General features: G+C 48.1%; 7 protein-coding genes across 7 annotated transcripts; 2 read left to right on the top strand and 5 right to left on the bottom strand.

The window, feature by feature from the left end:
* Positions 1-25: 25 nt before the first annotated feature.
* On the bottom strand, positions 26-653 carry N7469_007711 (mediator of RNA polymerase II transcription subunit 11; the record flags this gene model as incomplete). Its single annotated transcript, XM_056646629.1, has 2 exons — positions 26-505; positions 579-653. The coding sequence occupies 2 exons, from the start codon at positions 651-653 to the stop codon at positions 26-28; spliced, it is 555 nt and encodes a 184-aa protein (XP_056498180.1).
* Positions 654-1000: 347 nt separating this feature from the next.
* On the top strand, positions 1001-4077 carry N7469_007710 (putative transcription initiation factor TFIID subunit; the record flags this gene model as incomplete). The annotated part of the gene is made up of 4 exons (XM_056646628.1): positions 1001-1189; positions 1927-2109; positions 2170-2984; positions 3042-4077. 4 exons carry the CDS (start codon positions 1001-1003, stop codon positions 4075-4077), a joined length of 2223 nt encoding a protein of 740 aa, XP_056498179.1.
* A 585-nt stretch (positions 4078-4662) lies between these two features.
* ppe1 (putative ribosomal protein/carboxylic ester hydrolase (Ppe1)) lies at positions 4663-6209 on the bottom strand (the record flags this gene model as incomplete). Its single annotated transcript, XM_056646627.1, has 5 exons — positions 4663-4868; positions 4943-5199; positions 5261-5351; positions 5403-5935; positions 6019-6209. The coding sequence occupies 5 exons, from the start codon at positions 6207-6209 to the stop codon at positions 4663-4665; spliced, it is 1278 nt and encodes a 425-aa protein (XP_056498178.1).
* Positions 6210-7513: 1304 nt separating this feature from the next.
* N7469_007708 (DUF2417 domain-containing alpha/beta hydrolase) lies at positions 7514-9191 on the top strand (the record flags this gene model as incomplete). The annotated part of the gene is made up of 2 exons (XM_056646626.1): positions 7514-7699; positions 7764-9191. The coding sequence occupies 2 exons, from the start codon at positions 7514-7516 to the stop codon at positions 9189-9191; spliced, it is 1614 nt and encodes a 537-aa protein (XP_056498177.1).
* Positions 9192-9928: 737 nt separating this feature from the next.
* On the bottom strand, positions 9929-11963 carry npl4 (nuclear protein localization protein 4; the record flags this gene model as incomplete). The annotated part of the gene is made up of 4 exons (XM_056646625.1): positions 9929-10057; positions 10121-11585; positions 11647-11777; positions 11865-11963. 4 exons carry the CDS (start codon positions 11961-11963, stop codon positions 9929-9931), a joined length of 1824 nt encoding a protein of 607 aa, XP_056498176.1.
* Positions 11964-12705: 742 nt separating this feature from the next.
* On the bottom strand, positions 12706-13717 carry pst2 (putative NADH-quinone oxidoreductase Pst2; the record flags this gene model as incomplete). Its single annotated transcript, XM_056646624.1, is given in 4 exon segments — positions 12706-12862; positions 12878-13372; positions 13517-13602; positions 13691-13717. The coding sequence occupies 4 exon segments, from the start codon at positions 13715-13717 to the stop codon at positions 12706-12708; spliced, it is 765 nt and encodes a 254-aa protein (XP_056498175.1).
* Positions 13718-14540: 823 nt separating this feature from the next.
* yth1 (cleavage polyadenylation factor RNA-binding subunit YTH1) lies at positions 14541-15305 on the bottom strand (the record flags this gene model as incomplete). The annotated part of the gene is made up of 1 exon (XM_056646623.1): positions 14541-15305. One exon carries the CDS (start codon positions 15303-15305, stop codon positions 14541-14543), a length of 765 nt encoding a protein of 254 aa, XP_056498174.1.
* Between the last annotated feature and the right edge of the window lie 234 nt (positions 15306-15539).

Below are 15539 nucleotides of genomic sequence, written 5' to 3'. Positions count from 1 at the left end.
TAAGCATTCCATCCAACAGGCGTCCTTAATCAACCTGCATTTTCTCCGATTCTGCCACAAATTGGGATTCGTCTCCTGATTTCTGATCCAGATTCGCCACGAATTCCCGAGCAGCCGTCCAGAGCTCTGCCTCTTTGTCCTTGCCCACGGTATCCTTTCGACTGTTCAACCAACTGATATCAAGAGGATTGGCAGCTCCAGCTCCAACTCCAGCTCCAGCACTGGTACCGGTACTGCCCACTCCGCTCGATGTTGCCGCATTAGTTTGCTGAGGGGTATCGGTGCCCATCACGGAGGCCTCTTCTAGAGCGTAAAGTTGTCTTCGGAGTCGCACGTCAATTGATGATAGGAGGGCAAAGTATTTCGACGTGGCTTCTTTGAATTGTGTTTTATGGGCTTCCAAAGAGGCATTTCCTGCATTGTGGGCGTCTGAATCCGCAGTGGGCTTTGTGTTTGTGAGAGCTTGGATGGCTAGACCGGCGGAGTTAATGAGCTGAGCGACATCCTGGTAGCATAGTATCAGTATGAGCCGCCACATCAATATACCTGTTGACTATAATGAGCCTCATAGTCCTTACCCTGTCAATGTCATTGAGCTGGCGGATTCGGTCTGCGGAGCTAAAGGTTTGTGGGGGAGGTGCTTCTTCGGTCATTGTGCTTGAGTTGGAGATAAGGAGGGAAGGCCAAGGGTTGAGAGGGGAGTTTCTCGGTAAATATCAAGTCTGAGTAGTCATAAATAAGGTATTTGTTGTATGATTTTCTCCAAACTGTGAAATATAAAAAAAGAAATGAAGTTGTTCGCCGGCGAAGATACGCTGTTGCCGCGATCACGTGGAATCCCCAGAAAGGGCTGAGCGGGTCGCGCCCAACTTCAAAGCCAGTCTTGATTTCACGCAACTTGCGCAATCTTCTATAATTCGGTCCTTCACGACATCCTGTCCGTCCGGACATTATCAGGTATATTGTACCGGGACAACTGTCTTCGCCTGAAGCGATCGCCATGTCTGCGCCCGGAGGCGCTCCTAGTCCCGCGCCGCGTAGCGGCAGCATGGGACCTGGTGCGAATGGAGGCAATATGAACATGTCTTCACAGCAGCCTTTGTCTGGAACTCCAGTGCAGCATGCACCTACGCCTGGTCCACCTCCACCGCAGAGTGGTGCGATGTCACAGCAAAACCTGAATCAAATCGTGAGTATCCATATGAATACTTTGTTCATCTTGCAATTGCCCCGGCAGTGTCGCGTGTACTTCAAAGTTCAATTTTCTGGTCCATCCTTTGCCTTTTTTTACTGCTTCTTGGGTTCCCACTTCCAACGACAACTTCACGCGGACAGGCCTTTGAAATGGAGAAAGAGTATGAAGGGAAAAGACTGAGGACATTCCCAATCTCCACACTTCAGCTGAGCTCGATTGGCTGGCTGTCACATCAACAGGGTATCAAATGCTCTGCGACTGAAGCAGATACTCGTTGACCTCATCCTCCAACCACTCGAGCTTATATGCTCACTTCAACTTTACCATCTACTCTATTCTACCACTCCACACTTGCTCATATTCACCTTTCTACTCCCGAATTGTCTTTACTTCTATCTCCAAATCGAACTGGCTCTTTGACTATGGCTCCCCGAAGTACTTTCTTGTCGAGCCGTCGCCGACAGCCAAAGAAGCGTTCAAGTCGGCAGACACGGGCTTCAAGAAATGTGGATACTCCCTCTCAAGCCCCAGCATCATTGAGGGCTTCTGCTCAGGACCAGCAGAATGCAGAATTGCCACTTCCAGGCCATCATTGCACTTCTCAGCCTCCGATCATCTCTCTGATTGCTTCATACATCATTGAGAATCCCGATGGACCAGGCGTTGTTTGTTTTCATTGTTGTTTTCAGCGCACTATTATTCTCATAAGCTGACTCAAAATCCGTCTCCAGGTCATCGACTATTTAGCCAAGAAGGGATATAGCCGTACTGAGGCCATGCTTCGCATGGAGTCGGCAAATCAAGAAATAGATGGACGACCCTTACCTCCTCTTGGCGAAGACGCTCGTCCCAAATTTAAACAGGGCTTTGACTTGCTGAAAACATGGGTCGAAGAAAACTTGGATCTGTACAAGGTATGATGATTGCATATTTGAAGCACCAGAGAGCACTTTTTCATATTGACCATTATCCAGCCCGAGCTTCGTCGCGTCCTGTGGCCACTTTTTGTCTACTCATTTTTGAACATGGTCACATCTTTCTATCCCCAGGATGCCAAGCAATTCTTTGAAACCAATAAGAACATGTTCCTTCCTGAACATACGGATGATATTCGTGTCTTTGAGCCAATCAGTCTACCCGAGCATGTTCAGGGTAATTCGACTGCAAACCTTTACCGCAACAATAAATATCGGATTGTCTTGAGTAACCCAGCTTACACAAATCTCCTTCAATTCCTGGAGAGCAAAGAAAAGGAGGGTGGCTCTGTCATGAATGCCATCCTCAGCAGCTACTGTGTCATCAAAACTATGGACCGTGCTGCTGATGACCGATTTAGTTTCGCTGCTATGCTGGGCCAGATTGGAGCTGGTCAGAGTTTCCCCTCCGAAGATGAAGGTATCCCCGGCCATCACCCCGGTTCAGCTTACACTGGTGATAACCCCGCCATGGCGGGTACTCTGCCGAGACTGAGGTTAGGGAAGATGCCAATGGAACAAGTCATGGAGGAAGATGTTCGTGCAGAACTGGCCGATGAAGACGCCAAGGAACCTCCCATGGCTGGCAAGAACACATTCACGCAAGAGTTTGATCAAATGATTAAAAAAGAGGAGGAGGAAGAAGCTCCCACACGTGCTGATATTCCATTCCCGCCTTCTACTGCTCGAGACGTGGCCATGGAGGTTATGAAAGTCAAGGAGAACCGAGACCGTTATAAGCTGGACGGCCGTACTGGTGGCGTAGGACCAGGTGTCAGTGTGTGCATGTTCACTTTCCATAACACATATGATGGGTCAGTCTCTAGTAAAAACTCATACTCTGTGAATTCACTTCACTGACATGTATACAGAATCAACTGCATCGATTTCTCGGATGACAATATGCTTGTTGCTGCCGGTTCTGCACACTCTTACATTCGTATCTGGAGTTTGGATGGCAAGAATATTCAAGCTGCATACCCGGAATTGGATGATATGCCTCCGGCCAACTCTCGACGGCTCATTGGACACGCAGGTCCTGTCTACGCGGTTGCTTTTGCCCCATCCACCCCCAGGAACGAGAGTGCTACTGGGGACGATTACGTACCTACCAATGTTCGCTGGCTCCTTTCTTCGTCCGCAGATAAGACCGTCCGTCTATGGTCTCTTGATACCTGGCAATGTATGGTCGTGTATAAGGGTCACGACCGCCCTGTCTGGGACATTCGTTGGGGACCTTTTGGTCATTACTTTGTGACTGGAGGTAATGATCGTACCGCCCGCCTCTGGGTCACGGATCACATCCGCCAACAACGTATCTTTGCTGGTCACGACCAAGACGTCGATGTCGTCTGCTTCCACCCCAACTCCGCCTATGTATTCACCGCAAGCTCTGACCATACTGTCCGTATGTGGGCAGTCACCACCGGTAACGCTGTGCGCATGTTCACTGGCCATACCGGAAATATCACTGCCATGGAGTGCAGTCGGGACGGAAAGCTTTTGGCGTCGGCTGATGACCAAGGGTCAATCTTCCTATGGGATCTAGCGCCCGGTCGTCTGTTGAAACGCATGCGCGGTCACGGAAAGGGTGGCATCTGGTCTATGAGCTGGAGTGTTGAATCAAACGTTCTAGTTTCTGCCGGTGCTGACGGGACAGTCCGCGTATGGGATGTCGCCGCGCCTCAAGATCCTGGGCGAGTGATTGGTGAAGGAGGTACCGGTACCAAACTTGATGCCGGGAATGCTCCAGCTACCGCTCCAGGCCAAAGTAAGAAGAAAAAGGGCAAGGATGTCGTAGTCACGCCAGACCAGATCAGTGCTTTCCCTACCAAGAAGAGTCCAGTGTACAAGGTCAAGTTCACCAACATGAACCTGGTAGTCGCCGGCGGAGCCTATCTTCCTTAAGATGGCTATGGTGCATTCTCCTGATACTTCGAGTGACCAGCTACTTATCATCAGCGGCGCTAATACCCTTGTTTTTTGCTCGACCTTTCTCTCGAAACACCTTTGTTACAATATGCCTTCAACTGCTTCTCATCGAAAGAAAATATTCCGACGGCGTTCGGGATGTGAATGTTGATCTCTGGAGTTAAGGCATGGCGGCTTCGTTCTAGGGTTTGATTTCTTTGATTTCAAGAGTTTCAAAGCCTTTGCATTCTGGCCTTGTTGGCCGATTTCCTCGTTTTGGCTTGTAATTTATTCAACTATCTAAGTTTGATAAAATTGATATGATAATGATGATTTGTTTACATGCTTCTCATAGTAGTGAATAGCTCCGACTTCCAATACCCAGCCTTGCCAAATGAGGGCGTTATCCTACTAGCCCTAGCTAGTACGCCAATACCACTGACCAGCTACCAGATAGTTGGCGGTTGTGGTTGTAGATCTTCGGTCACCTGGTGAACGCTAAGGCTTTGTCTGACTTTCAACGGGGCAATAACAATAAATAACCGTTTCGTTGCTGGGAATCGGCTTCTGACAACCCCCGTTCTATTTTAATATATTACCTTTGCCAGATGGTCCGTTGCTATTCTTCATAGCAGCAGCAGCTTGCATATCTGCCACCTTCGGAGGAAGCACCAATGCGCTCCGGTCGTTTCGCTTATAGAAATCCACCAATACCTGTGCCGTTTTGACAGGCTGGTCCTCTTGAATGAAATGGCCCGCCTCCGGGAAGACCTGGAGTTGGTATTTGCCTGCGTTATCGTGAATCAGCATGATCAGCCAAATTGTCTGGGTAGTGTGAATTTTTTTGAAGGTAATGTCATACCCTGCATTTGCCCTATCATCAGCTCTTTGTCCAATCGATCTGTTCCGGCCAGCAGCAACAGCTTGCCTCCTCGCGCGTCGAGGAATTTCCGACTAAGTCCAACAAACCAATTCTCCCAAAATGGCTTTGTTGCGGAAAGGTTGGTGCGCCACACCCATGGACGAGATGGATCGGTGGCTTCTTGGTCTTCTTCATATATCAAAGATGGGACTGATGCCCGTGCAGATGCCGTATTGCGAATTGTACGAGAGCGAGTGCTATGAGCTTGATCAGTACTGGTTATTTGACAATTGACATGGGCAAGATGATCTCACATACTGCCACTCAATCCCTGATTCCAAGGAGGGAAATCTAGTTGGGCGTGTAGAAAGATATTGCTCCATACTCTGGAGAGCGTCCATGGCAGAACCTAGAAATAGGGTTAGAATTTAGTTATGATGAGAGCTGATGGATAATTCACCCTCGACTACATCCAAAACGGCATATGCAAGCAGTTTAGAGCCTAATTCGCCATTCTTCGCTACGTCGACGATCACCGCGCCTCCAAGACTATGACCCACAAGGACAATATCGGGTAGAGTCTCCCATCCCATTTTTGCTTGTGTTTGACGAATGACGAAGACAAGATCACGACTAAGTGTCTCGAGACTTAGGTTGAGTTCAATCTGACTGTTAGATTCGCACTGGGCAGCTGCCGCCATAGATGGAGCGTCATTGTCCAGTGGAGTTGAAGTTGTCGTCATTATTGTTCGCCCATGACCTCGTGCATCAAGAGAAAGAATTCCCGCCTTAGGAATTATTTTGCGAATCTCCTCTGCACAAGTGGCAAATGAAAGACCAGATGAGCCTGCGCCATGATGCATCACAAAGAGAGGCCCCGTTGTTGATGGGGGTGTCAAATAGACATGATGGGTGATATGGATGTCGTCATGCTGTTCAGGAAAGAATAGTTCCTGAGTGAAAAAATCAGACCATGTAGATGATTGGGGTCCCCTAGAAGATATGGCATATGAGTACTAGACTCTCATCACAAGGTCCGGAGCTTTATCAAGTTGAGTTCTAGGGGAGCCACGGACCCTGAAGTCTTTCGGGCAAATAGATGCCGCGTGGGGGATGGCATTAGCGTGCCGGTCGAGGAGACCGAAGAAGCCGATGAGCCATCCTCTTCTCGAATTGCTTCGGGGCTAGCCATTGTGTCGAATACTGGAGCCTCCGTCGGCAATTTGGCCAATTTAGACTTGGCGAACGATTTCTGTAACTCGCTCATGGGGGTGCGCGCGGAGGTGGGGGACGGCGTATTCCGTGGAGGGGCAATTGGCAATGGAAAGTCCACCGCGACTGGAGATCGGAGATTGATCCGTCAATGCTTTTCCCCGTGCTTTGGTCTGCGCGGGCTGGTCAAATTATATGAAAGAAATCTATCTACCTTGATGTCAGAAGACAATATATACCAGAAGATAGTCCAATGATCATGTCGCGTTTTGAGGGTCAATCTATTTACTGGTAGCTAGTTAACCAACTGGTTTGCTGACTAAGGCGACAGTAGCCATTTCGGGGGAGAATAGGATTTCGCAGTGATTGCATATCGATGCTGAAATAGCGGTTTATGAAAAATATTAATTGTGTAGAGAAGAAATAATAGAAGTACCAATTGTGTATATTCTGACAGAGGAAAGAATCAAAGTCAATCTTGATATGAGGCAATGCTCGGAGGATCCTGGAATGTTCCACTATACTCCCTATACTCCCGATATACTAACTAGTTAGCGGGCACTAGTAGTGGTTACTAACCTAGATAGTATCTCAAAATTGACAAGGTTGTCAATTTGGATAAAAAGTAAGTTGTTTTACCAGTCCTTGCTATGTTACTGGTTGTATGTAGATACCTATCTACATCATGTAGATGCCTGTAACTGGTAGTACCTAGCTCCACCTGTATGAAGCTACGTAGCTATAACTATATCGTTTGGAGCCTGGGCCCTTTATTATTATATCAACGATCTCGAAGTATTATTTTGAGATCTACTAGCAGTAGATCGCTTCTGGGAGCGGCGGGTGTCTTATTGATACTCCTACCCAATTACTAGTAGTAATGTACAATAATCCTTTCAATTCAAGAACTATACTCCCTCAAAACTATGTATAGCACTGCTCGACCCGTCCACCATATCTAGTTATCTCGGAATTCTTCCACAACCATGGGCCATCTTCTTTTATAGTGTACAATGGATGTAATCAAATAGGTGGATGTGATAATAGCTGCAACAGTAATATCATTGGTATATTTCCAATATATTTCTCTTTTTGTGTAATTTGAGCATCTCGCGGGGTTTTGAGCTGCCCGGATTTAATGCATGACGTCATTCACTATCTTATCGTGTAGATCACCCCAGTCGTTCCTTCCGTGGATTTTCTTTTCTTGGAATTTGTCCCAAACGGCAGGAACGAGAGTTCCTTAGTCATTCGAGCTTATTCTTCTTTTTCTTTGACCTCTTCACCATATTCTTTCTCTCTTTCTCCTCTGAAAAGTGACCAACACATCATTCCACCGTCACCTATTTATCGTCGAGGATGGTCTCCCTGTGGAGCAGCTCCAAGAGGGACGACCCCGATCGCCCGCAGTCGCAGGATCAAGATCGCGAAGAGAACAATCATCGAGATGATCAAGGTCATGTATTCAATCAAGAGCCCACTGAACGGACGAGTCTGCTTCCACGAGAGGATGGCCATAATCTCTTGAGCCCAGATGATCCCGCAGTAAGTATAAACTTGATCTCTACCTGGGTTTGCCTTCGTACGTCACTAACCATAGTTACACCAGGTTTCCCCATACAACCTATGGACTGTACGCGCCCTGCGTGCCTTATCACTTTTTGCACTGGGTATCACATTCATCTGGTGGACTTTCCTCTTGGTGTCAATATTCGTCAGCCCTCCGCTCATTCACACCCGCGGGTCGGGGTTCTTCGCTTTCTCCTATGTAACTCTCACCGTCGGATATCTGGTACTAGGTTTACTGTTCTTTGCGGTTCCATCTAAGCAGATGACCATCTGGGGATGTATACTCTCCCTTCTTCTTTTGGTCAATATGATCATCATAGTGTCGGTCCCATTGATTCGACTGGAGGAAGGCTGGGTCGGAATTGCCTCAGTTGTCTGGGCCACCATAGTCTCTGCATACCAGATAATTCAGAACAGAACAGTGACATGGGGCAAGAGAGAGGAAGAAGAGCGCTTGACCGGCCGTGAAGAGACCAGAAGGTCTTTACGAGAGTGGCTCGCCGTGCTATGCCAGATGATCATCCTGATTATCTTCGGACTCGCCGTTATTCTTTTCACGGCAACACTGATTTTACGCGCTCGAGATGCGTCGCTGGAGCCCCGTGGAAAAATGTACAGTGTCCATGGTGATACATTCAAAGTTCACCTTCATTGTATTGGCAATCGCACCACCGAAGACCCAGACCAACCCACGATACTGCTCGAAGGGGGTGGAGGTCCTGTCGAGCACAGCTTGCAGCCGTTTATTGATGATGCTTACCAGAACGGTATCATAAATAGATATTGTTACTGGGACCGACCAGGACTGGCATGGTCTGAGAATGCCCCATCTCCACATTCAGCAGGAATGTCAGCAGACGTCCTCTCGGAGGCTCTGGCTCTAGCTGATGAGTCTGGTCCTTGGGTTGTTGTATCTGCTGGAGTCGGCAGCCTCTATTCTCGTCTGTTTGCCAGTCGGCACTTGCTTGAAGTGAGCGGCATATTCCTAATCGACCCTCTACATGAAGGATATCTCGATGCTATAGGACAACCAGGAAGGGGGTTTATGCTTTGGCTTCGCGGCGTTCTCTCTCCATTAGGACTTGATCGCCTTGCCGGGGCTATCATTCGCGGCCGTACACGCGAAGACCGGGTCATTGGAAGATCTGCTTACCAGACTGGCAAGTTCATCAAAGCTAAATTGCAGGAGAATCTCGTGGCAGTCACTATGACAGCTGCTGAGGTTCAATCAGCCCGTCACATTCAAATGGGAGAAACACCGTTGGTCGTTGTCAGTTCAGGGCAGAAAGTTCGAAAGGATCCTATTTGGGCTGAGCGTCAAGAAGATCTTTCTCATATAACAAATAAACTCGTCTCTTGGGATGTGGTTCATGACGCACCGCATGAGGTATGGACTACCGGTGAGGGTCGACAAGTTTTGGAGAAACGTCTGCGAGAAATTGTCGAGGCTAGTCGAGCACATCGATAAGGCTTTTCCTAGAACAGTGGGTTTCTGTTTGATCAATCTGAATTATGAGGAGCATTACCCGTCAAATTGTGATTCTAATTCATTGTATTTACTTGTATACTACTAGTTACTATTGATCTTGTCTCAATAATTTACAAAACGCCCCTACAATCTACCCCTAGAGAACAGCGGCGCAGCCAGCAGAATTATCAAAATTAATAATACGTGTCGAAAGAAGAAACAAATTGAGCATAATGTTTTTTTTGGCTTATAAATGCCATAAAAGCCGCTGCGTTATTCCATGAATATTGTTCGTAAACAGAGAGAAATGGAAATACTAGAAAGGCTCCGGTCTCAAAATTGATTATCACCTTGACCTGAGCCACCCCACTCTAACCCATAGAGCAATTGAAAAGCTCGCCTGTGACATAAGAGAGTAGAAACTAGAAAAAGATGGGATATTGCGATTCAAACGGATAGAATGGGCGTGCATTGAACGCTATCCCCGAGATTGAGAAAAGGTATGGTATGTCGGAGTAGAGGGATGAGAAGGCAGATAGACGAGGTATCGAGGATCGATCGGACGACAGGATGCAAAAGCCAATCAATCTAGACTAGCGCCCTTAAACCTCTTAGCAAGCTGATCACTGTCGGACCGGGGGGACATGGATCGGGGGAGATGGGCAGGGGAAGGATACCGCCGCTTCCCACTGGGGGGATTCGAACGAGAAGTTTCGACCGCAGTGGGCCAGGAACGCTTAGGGGGGCCGCTCACCACTCTCCTGAAGGATAGTCATCAATGTTGCCCAGCCGGACGTATTCAACAGCTGCATTCCATCCGCTGGGGCGTGGGTAGTCGCAACGCGACAAAGGAGGGCTTCCTCGTCCTGGAATCATTGTCAATCTGAGTACTGAAGGGAAAGGCAATTTTCGGTGGACTGTTTACTAACCTTGTTGAATGTGGAAAGTCCATGGAGGAAGCAGAGAAGATGGAAGTCGGAGACACCCTGGATGGCCTTATTAGGGTCTTCGGACATGAGCTTTTGGGCGATGTGGCGCAGTTCTTGGCTTTCGCCGATGACTTCGCGGTTCTCGATGGGGAAACTACTGTTGGTGAAAACAGGGGAAGACTCGGTTGGAAAACCGTGTGTAAGTGTGACGAGTAAGAAATCGACAGGGAAGCTCGGTTTAGCATTTTCTTGGACGCTTGCACCGTATTCGTTGATGCGACGGAAGAAAACCTCGGGGATATACCGAGTTTTGCTACCTTCATCTGTATCTTCTTCCGATTGAACTAGCATCACTGAGGGTTCTGCCGAGGGCTCGGTGATATTGGCTCGAGTCATCTCAACAGCCGATATTGTTGCTTGATATGAGCTCACGGCAATGGCCCCTGTATCGTCGCCGCTAAGGACGCATGTTACGAAGTCAGAGCCGAATCGCCCAGTCCTGCTCCATTTCGTGGCCTTGGGGTTCTGTGCTTGCAAGCGTGAAGCAAAGGCAATTTCCAGCGAGGATAGGTAGTAAGAATCGATATGGCGCTTGCAAATCACAGTTCCATCACCACGGCCTGCATCAAGAAGGTCAGTGAAGATAACACCAACTTTCTGGAGACCACAAAGATGAGCAACTTCATCAACTTCTTGCTCATTCTGCCATTCATGCAATGTGACACCATCCACTTCTCCGACCTGCGGAGGCTCGTAAATGGCCTGGACCACAGCTTTTACACCGAGAGGAACCTCGGTGTATTCCTCGTAAGTTCCGTAAAGGAAGCCCAGCCGTTGAGCACCGGACTTCCGCCAGAAATCCAACAGGGAATTGATCAAGTCGGGCGTGGCGAATTCAACGTGGTCGACCATGCGGAATTCCTGAGGCTGCAAACTGATTGCGCTGGGCTGACACTTGGTGCAAATGCCCTCCGGCCATTGCGGGTGTCCAGACGGGCAATCACTTCGTACTCGATAGAAAGGCTCACTCAGTGGTGGCATGAAAGAGCTGCCTGCCTCGGGCTTGTTGGTGGCCGCATTGATTTTGCGCAGATAAGAGTGAAATGAAAGATGCTTAATTTTCTTTTCGGACAGATACTTCGAGTCGTAAGGTTCAAGCGGCATGCAGTAATCGCACATTCCCCGAGGACCATGCTTGCACATCCTCTGGTCTTGGTTGCGCTTGATTTTTCCATCCTTACGATCCAAGAGGTCGTCCAACGGAGACTGCCTGACCACATCCCATGGGTTTTGAATGTGAGCTTCGTTGGTGGAGGTTGGTTGTGGGCGGATGGGAATAGTTTGTTCCTGCGTGATAGCAGCGCCATTTAGCCGGCGCTCGCCGCTAGTAGATGTGACTCCGTTGGAGGGACCATTTTGGTTGACTGCATTCTCTTGATACCCGATGAAGAGCTTATCTCCGTGTCTATTTCATGTCAGCGATGCCATGCGAGTAATCGTATATTGCCTTTTGCCAAGGTACATACTTCAGGCCTACTTGATCGATTGAGACCCCCTGCAAAGCAACTAGCTCTCTTTCCTCCCCACCGGTGCCTATTGGCTTATTTGATAAAGTGATGGAACTCGGGTTGGCGTCTGAGGGCAGATGTTCAACAATCTATATCCCATTTAGTTAATTTCTCTCTCTTTCTTTCTATGCGGTATCAATTTGCCCAAAAGGTGTCCAGGAGGTATTGTAACATACCTTTTCTTGCAAAGAAGGGAAAGAGTCCTGTGGATTGACTGTGAATCGGAACTGGCCATTTCGGCTCTCAAACCGTAGCAAGATGGGTCGGGATGCCATGGTGTACGCTATCAAAGATAATGAGTCGTGGGCAAAGAAATGAGATGAGTGTCGATATGATCACCGCCACATAGCGCAAAGAAGTGAATGTGGAACAAGCGGAATTGAAGCTGGAGTTTGGAGCTTCAGCAGTAACGTCACAGGCGGGCGGAACCACAGAGCGGTAAAGATACTGCCGGACAAAGAATACACTTTGCCATTCGCAGCAATCGATCGAACCTAGTCGAATGAACAAGCTAAATGCTATTTGTCATAACTTTGGAAAATTCAGATATTACAAACAGGGGGTTTTTTTTCTACGCATTACGAGCAGGAATATGCTGAATGTGAATTGCGTTTCTCTATATAAGAGGATTTCATAAGTTTGAAACACAATGGTTGACCGCTTTCATCCATCGCCCACTTTATTAGAGCGGTTCGCCCTGGTTTATCAGCTACTCCACCTATCACAAGGCTGACAAGAAGAGAGGGTGCTTCAAACTAATGCAAGCCGACTTGTACTTCGGAACATTCTAATGTTCAAAGATATATACATAGCCTCCAAGTTATTTACAATGAGTTGGATACGACTGCGACGCAAATATTGGTATTTAGTATCATTTGATCAAGATATTTAATTTAATCCTCTGATGAGGAGGTTCATCAACCCATAGGAATCGTAAAATGTGGAAACGCCGACGAGAACGCCGCAGGAATCACCCGAGAAAAGAAAAGAAAGAATGAAGAGAAACGGTTCAGCCCATTACATGATAGCACACTTCTTGGGCAAACCACAAGGCCCTTCATTACTCTTCTCTTTCTTGGATTCCTGGCCAGTCTCCTGTCGCGCCGCGGGCTGAGCAGACTTTTGTGCCGCCGCGCCGGAAGCAGGAGCCGAGTCCTCGGGCTTCGACTCGGTACTACCATGCAGTCACTGGTGGTTGACCTTGGAGACGTGCTCGTAGAAAGCCTTACCCTGAGCCTCGGCGATAGAGAGCTCAAGAGCAGTAGGCTGGCGGGAACCATCGGCACCAGCGAAGGTACCGGCACCCCAGGCGCTACCTCCGTGGATCTCCTCCAAGTTGGCCAGCTGACCGAAGGTGGTCTTGTAACCCAGAGGGACGTAGAGGAAACCGTGGTGAGCGAGGGTGCTCATGGCAGCAATGGCAGTGGACTCTTGACCACCACCGAGGGTACCGGTGGAGACGAAAAGACCGGCATACTTGCCCCAGTAACCACCAGTGGCCCAGATACCACCGGTCTTGTCCCAGAAGGTCTTCCACTGGGCAGGGAAGTTACCATAGCGAGTAGGGATACCGAACAGAACGGCATCGTACTGCAGCAGAGTGTCGGGCTCAGCAATGGGGTAGCTGGTCTTGGCGGGAGCGTGCATCTTGGTCAGGACCTCATCGGATAGAGTCTCAGCGATCCTGCAGGAAGGTATATATGTTAGTCAAAGTGAAAATTGAAATAATTTGCGCGGAATTTGGATCGCAACGGTAGATAATGATCTACAATGCATGATCCATAGATAATGTATGGAGACTAGTAGGAGAACCAAGAATCGGACGTACTGGAAGATGTCGACCTGGCCGCCAGCGGACTCAATGCCCTTCTTCTCGGCCTCGGCCAGCTTGACAATGTGGCCATAGAGGGAGTACTGTAGGACAAAAACCGGAATGTAAGCTAAAATGATCCAAAGTGGGGTGTGGAGGAGGAGAAGAGGAGGCGGGGGGGGATTAACATACAAAGATGATAGCAACCTTGGGAGCCATGGTGAAGAATTTAGGATATTAGAAGTTAAGATGAATAAATGGGAGGAAAGTATGAGGATGATTAAGGGAAAACAAAAAAAAAGGAATGAAGAAGAAGAGGGAAAGGAAGGGTTAAATAGACCACCAGATCCAGTTGAAGGTCGAACAATGTAGTAATCGAGCAGTTCAGCATCAGTCATCCATTACAGAGCAATTGTGGAAGATCATTGGTTAACTCAGCATAATTCCGTGATCCACTCCGGATTTATACGTTTTAGTCGAATCTGACTGATTTCTGACAAATGAACACTTCATATTCTGCAAGCCAAAAGGCGCGCTTATTTGAGACTATCCCCCATTTACTCAAGCTAAAATTGCGAGAAATGTGGGTGAGATGGAATATGCCCCTCAATTAAAAACTGGAAGAAAATTAGAAGAGAAGGACAATTCTACAATCTTACAATTGTACACTGGATAATACTGTAGAAATATCATGATGTCATGGACTTGAAATACTATTCATGGTGAATTACAGTACACAAGTTGATTACAGAAACATAAAAATTGAAGTAAATTCTGGAAAAATACATAAGTAAATCAGGGTATCTCGAGGCCCATCGGTGTGTCTCCTCCGACAGAATCATCCATACAAAAATAGATCAACAAAGCAAGCCAAAAGTATAAAAAAAGGGATCAACTATTCCCAACTGGGCACAGTCAATATACATAGTACATACATAGTACATACATATAGTAGTATGTACATAGTAGTACTATGGTATAATCCAGTCTAGTTAACTCTCTCTCTCTCTCTCTCTCTCTCGCTGCACCATGGATTATCGAATTATCCTCTTCCTCGTCCGCGATATCGGCCCCGCATGAACCCCCCACCACGGCCTCGTTCACTCCGCCATTCTCGTTCTCGCTCCTTCTCACGCTCTTGTTCTTCCCGAATTAATGCTCGCTCGTATTCCAATTCTTCCTCTGTCTTTTCCGTTTTCATCGTAGGCCGTGGGAGATTCTCCGACCATCGTGGGTGGGCATTGGCGCACCCCTTACCTTCCGGACAGAATCCCGCAAGGTAATACAGGCAGAGTCGACGCCGGACGTGTCGTTTGGCGCAGAGCGGGCCCAACTCACAGAACCCTCGATCGTAGTGCTCACATGGTGGGAGTCGGGCCTCTTCCCGAACATGTTGGTAGAGACAGTCATCGCCATTAGGGCAATATCCTGATCGCGAGAACGATTGGCATTCGGGCATACGACGAAGGTTGTACTCATGCAGATATTCGCATTTCACGCCCTTCTTACACAATCCTTTCAAGAAATGTTTGCAGACAAGTGAGCCATGCGTTGTAGATGGGGCCAGCCCGGAGGCAGTGGTTGTAGATGTCGTTACGCGCGAGGGTGTAGGATGTCGGTCAGGACAGGCTGGTCCAAGAGGACAGTGGCCTTCACTATAGGCTTTGCAAACGGGAACATCGCTGGCGAGACCGAAGCCAAAGCTTTTGCGGAGGAAAGGGGAGAAGGAGAATTCATTGAAGCTAGGGTCTCGTGTAGGTTCGGCGGACAGGATATGCGCGGCGGTACTGTGGACGTCCGCGGCCATGATGGGATCGTATGTAATGTGCTCGTCAGAGTTAGCTTCAAAAGAGCTTCAAAGCTGGAGTTGGTTGCTGGAGTGAGTGCGGTGATCGAAGTCGCGTTTATTGCAGACGTTGTATCCAGGGAGTAGGTGGTGCGGGAAAATTATTGGGCTTCTTGAGACTTCTTAGTTAGTGGGTAATAAATGAGAAAATGAGCAAGCAAGCACGAGAAATGTAATTGTTAACGTGAAAGATAA

Source organism: Penicillium citrinum (assembly GCF_028827155.1).
Source record: "Penicillium citrinum strain IBT 23319 chromosome Unknown utg000007l:1.0-2040159.0:1.0-2041076.0, whole genome shotgun sequence".
NCBI lineage: Eukaryota > Fungi > Ascomycota > Eurotiomycetes > Eurotiales > Aspergillaceae > Penicillium > Penicillium citrinum.
This window is presented reverse-complemented; position numbering and strand designations above follow the sequence as displayed.